Consider the following 5,061-nt stretch of genomic DNA (forward strand, 5'->3'; position numbering starts at 1 on the left):
TGCCTCGTAAAAATCTAAAAAACAAGTTGCAATAATGGAATTTCATATTTTTTGTGTCCTCCCGCTCTCCACCCTCGTCTATACCCCTACCCAATATACCCCATTTCCACCACCTCTAAACCCTCCCCCCCCTAAAAAAAAAACTCCCATAATTTTCTAAAGGGCAAAATTTAGAAATAGCATATTTACAATTCCATTAAAAACTCATCAATCACGTCTTTTTTGTTATATGCTAACAATCCTATTCAAATTTAAAAAACAGTTTCATAAACGTGATCCTGCATAAAAAAAATAATTTAAATTAAGTTGAATCTACAATGTCACCCTAATCGAACGATCAAATTCAGTTGTATTTGTTGCTGTTCAATATCAGTTTGAACAATCAGTTTCTTTTACTTCAACGATCAACTTTATCTGCTTCTAGATAAAATTTTGGAATTTAATTTTCAGTTGAAAATTTGTTCTTAACTATTGTTGAAGGTATTAAATTGGTTTTTTTTTTTATGATTTTAATTTATTTTCAAAACGTTTTTTTACTATTTTAATCGTTTTTATCTATTAATCTAATTGTGAAGCTCTGTTCAAATTTTTCACGTCGTTGTAAAATCATTTATGAATATATTCTAAACAAATTGCGATTTAAAGTATATGCAATAGTAATTTGAACTCCTAGAACAAAAAATGATCGAATTCAGATTTTTAAGCTGATCAAATTCTATTTTTCTATATTTTTTCTTGTCAGAATTTGAGAGTATAACTGTATGTATGAAAAGAGCTCTTATATATAATTTAGTTGTGTTCGAATCTGAAAGTCATGTATTTGATTGTATTGAACGTTGAATACATACTTTTTCATTGTAGTTAGACTGAAATAAATGTATTTTTTAGTGTTGTTGTTGGGTGATATAAACTGATAGAACAAAAAACTGATAGAAATCAGTTTTATCGAGCTAATGAAATTCTATTTTTTTTTAAGTTTTGCTTGATGAAATTCGAGCTGCTGAAAATTTTTGTTGTGTTTGCTTTTAAGTTTAACAAATGTTGTGTTGATATATTTTTTATTATAGTTGTTGGTTGTGTAACTTACTTTATGTTTATAACTGAAATATTGTGTTTTAATTTTTCTTTTGAAAAGTATTTGTTGTAATAATTGAAATCTTACAAATATGTATATTTGTGAATTTCAGGTTCAGTCAGTTAGAGATAGGAAGCATGTCGATTCTCGTGAAGCATTCGGGAAGGTGGACGTATGAAAAAAATTATGAAGAGTACGTCACTGATGCTATACTGTTGAGCACAACAACATCATTCAATGACTTGCACGATGTTTTGGCATCACACTTAAATGTGGACTTAACCAGCAAACGTATTCTAGTGGAATATCAAATCTGTGGTAATGAAGGGCAAATACAAATACATAATGATATGAATTTGAAGGTGTTTATTTTGCAGAAAAAAGAGATACAAGACATGAATTGTCTTCCTTTATATGTAAGTATTTTAGAGAAAGTTGTAGGGAGGAGCTTTGCAAGTTCAGCTGTATACGCTGTTGAAAGAAAAGACAACATTAACAATATGCAAACAGTGTTAAATAGATCTAATGAAGGAGCTTTGGTGGTTTCTAAAAATACAACAACCTTAGATGTATTTGAGATGGATACGGTTCAGGTGATTATATCAGACCCACATCACAAATATATTGAGAAAGACCAGGTTTACTTAACGAAAAAGATTTTAAAGTCGATCATGAAGGATTATACAATTAGGGAGAAATTTCAAACGTGAAGTGAAAGGTCAAGTAAAAAATGGTACGTACATTCTAAATTATTTTTTTCATGTTTAAAATGATTTTGGATATGTATTTTGGTAGTGTTAAAATATCTTGAATGCAGTTACACATTGATTTACAAATCAGGAAACTGTGATTTTTTATGTCGTGTATCTAGTATGGGAGATTCTGGTATGTTTAGAATAAGAGAATTCGTAGCTCAACAAACTTGTCCGGTGAAGGACAAGGTCTATCTAAAGGTGCATTCTACTAGTATATTGATAGGTGGTATTGTTAAACAAAAATTCAAAAATCACAAATGAAAATACAGTGCAACCGAAATAAAAAATGACATGAAGAAAGATTTTGGTATGAATTTGACATACACTTTATGTTGGAGGACCATGAAAAGAGCGTTAGAAGAGTTGAGGGGTAATCCATCAACATATTATGAAAAATTACCATCCTACTTATATATGTTGAACAATAAATATCCTGGGTCACATATAAGAATGAAGAAGACGGATGAGAATCAGTTCTTGTATGTATTTATAGCTCTCCGTGCATTCATTAAAGGATTTGATCATTGTAGACCTGTCGTAGTTGTTAATGGTAGTCATCTGAGAGGAATGTATACTGGGACATTTGTAACTGCATGTACGATGGATGGAGCAGGTAAGTATCATTTTATTTTATATTTACATTGTACACCTAGTCATATGTTTATATGTATTTATGTATATGTCTTGATAATACAAATTTGTTTCTGATAAATACATATCTGTATAAAAAATACATATATTTTTCAAGTTTCATGAATGAAAACATGTACAACTAATTATGTATGTTTGTCATGTACATTAACATGTTAGTATATGTAATTGATACTATTTCTTTGGTAAAATATACAATTTTTTGAATCTGTATTTTTACGAAATATATATGCAATTACTATTTGTATTTATATCTGAATGTCCAAAATGTATTATAAATACAGGTCATATATTCTCTTTGGCACATGGTGTGCTTGATTCTGAAAATGATGCATCTTGAACTTGGTTCTTTGAGAATCTAAAGAAAGCGTATGGGAAAAGACAAAACATGTGTATTGTATCTGATCGGAATCCAAACATCATAAAGGTTGTTGGTAATGTATACAAAGATGTTCCACATTATGCATGTATGTGGCATCTATGGGGAAATGTGAAAAATTTTACAGAAAGCCACATGATGCATTATCAGAGATCTTTTATACAATGGTCAAAACATATTCAAAGTCAGAATTCCACATGTTAATGCAAAGATTGCGACAGTTGATATTAGGGTGAAGAAATATTTGGAATTGACTGGTTACGATAAGTGGGTCAGGTCATATGCAACAATTCATCGAGGATGGACTATGACTTTAAACATTGCGGAGTCAATAAATGAAGTACTTGTATCAGCTAGAGAATTGTCAGTTTATGATTTTCTTGAGGAAGTTCGATTGCTGTTTGCAAAATAAAATTTTGAAAATAGGCAGGAGGCTTCATATACATTCACAACACTCATTGAAAAATTTAATGACATACTTAAAGAGAATGAGGGTTTGCGTACTCGTATGACGGTATGATCTTTAAGATTTGTGGAATTTATAATTATGAAACATAAGTAAGAGAATTACTTCCATTTAGTTATAAATTAATGAAAAACATATACAACATTAACAAAAAGAACATTAAAAACATATTATGTATTTTGCATATGTATTTTTTGTATTGAAAATCTTAACACTGTATATGTATTTAGAAGCTCAATAAAAATGATGTATTCTGCATATGTATTTTTAATGCAAAATCTAAACACTGCATATGCATTAATGTCTATAAATATAGTAAAAAAATATTTGCATTAACAAATTAAAATATTTTTATAATTTTTTTGTATTAAATACATATGTAAATGTATGCTTGTGTAGCAAAAATACATATGCTGGTGTGGTTACAATATATCAGAGCATATGATTTACATCTTTTTGTAGCAGTGCATTTACATAATTTTTTTTTATATTTTTGATATCAGGATGTACCAGCCACAGAATATGTGTACACAGTGCTCGACAAACAAAAGCACTTCATCATTTGCCTCAAGGAAAGAACATGCTCATGTAATACATTTCAACTCGATGAGATACCATGTGCAAATGCTTGTGCGGTGTTGAACAACAAGAATTTTTAGAAGGGGTCATATTGTTGTGATTTGTATAAGTCAAAAACTGGGTTGAGGACATATAATGTTTCAATCTATCCTTTACCATACAAAGATGACTGGATAATTTCAACTAGCATACTTGGTGAAATAGTACTGCTTCCGAAGTGCAAACGCCCTCCAGGAAGACCTGCCAAGAAGGATCGTGGAAAATCGAGACGGTATATGTTTGGAAAGAAGAACATCAACTCATGCAGTGGTTGTGAGGCTAAGGGTCACAATAGGCGTTCTTGTAGGAAATGTCGAAAATGATACATTTGTTCTTCTGTATTATTTCTTAAAACTTTCTTCTCCTTTTTTATATGAATGAACACAATTTTTTTGGGTTAAGACATTTATGCATCAGTTGATTTTTGAACTCTTTCAAATCTGAGTATTGTTTTTGTATCTGTTACAGAATCTGAACACTACATATGTGATTTAAAGCTAAATTTCATATATATTTTTAACACTCTACATGTATTTTTAACACTCAAATGTATTTTTTACCCATTACAACTCAAAATCATATTTGAATTTTGTTAAATCTGATAACTATAATTATATATTTTGTAAAATATGAAGACTATACATATGATGTAAACTTCATCTGTATTTTGAATGCAATGTGTGAACTCTGCATATGTATTTTTTTAGTTAAACACATATATTGTATATTGCATTTGTATATTTTATTGAAAATTTTGAACAACTCAATTTTACTTTGATAGTAAATGAGAAAGGATTAGATACATATGACATATATTGCATATGAATTACATATCTTAATGTTTATTTCTAGAATGTTAATAAATAAATATTAAAATACATATGATGTATGTATTTTTTGCATAATGTTAACATTGCATGTGCATTTTTAAGCTAAATACACATGATGTATATTGCATATGTATTTTTAAGCTAAACACATATGATTGTAACTGCATATGTATTTTAATGTAAAATATCAAAACTGAATTTCACAATATTTATTGCATATGAATTTTGTTAAATCTGAATACTGTAATTGTATATACTGCAAAATCTGAACAATATACATATGATGT

General features: G+C 29.0%; 1 protein-coding gene across 1 annotated transcript; it reads left to right on the forward strand.

Annotated features, from left to right (window-relative positions):
* Positions 1 to 2,280: 2,280 nt before the first annotated feature.
* On the forward strand, positions 2,281 to 4,267 carry LOC107844148. Its single transcript, XM_016688631.2, has 4 exons — positions 2,281 to 2,443; positions 3,082 to 3,259; positions 3,830 to 3,914; positions 4,016 to 4,267. Exons 1-4 carry the CDS (start codon positions 2,281 to 2,283, stop codon positions 4,265 to 4,267), a joined length of 678 nt encoding a protein of 225 aa, XP_016544117.2.
* Positions 4,268 to 5,061: the final 794 nt, after the last annotated feature.

This window comes from Capsicum annuum, chromosome 10 (genome assembly GCF_002878395.1).
Source record: "Capsicum annuum cultivar UCD-10X-F1 chromosome 10, UCD10Xv1.1, whole genome shotgun sequence".
Taxonomy (NCBI): domain Eukaryota; kingdom Viridiplantae; phylum Streptophyta; class Magnoliopsida; order Solanales; family Solanaceae; genus Capsicum; species Capsicum annuum.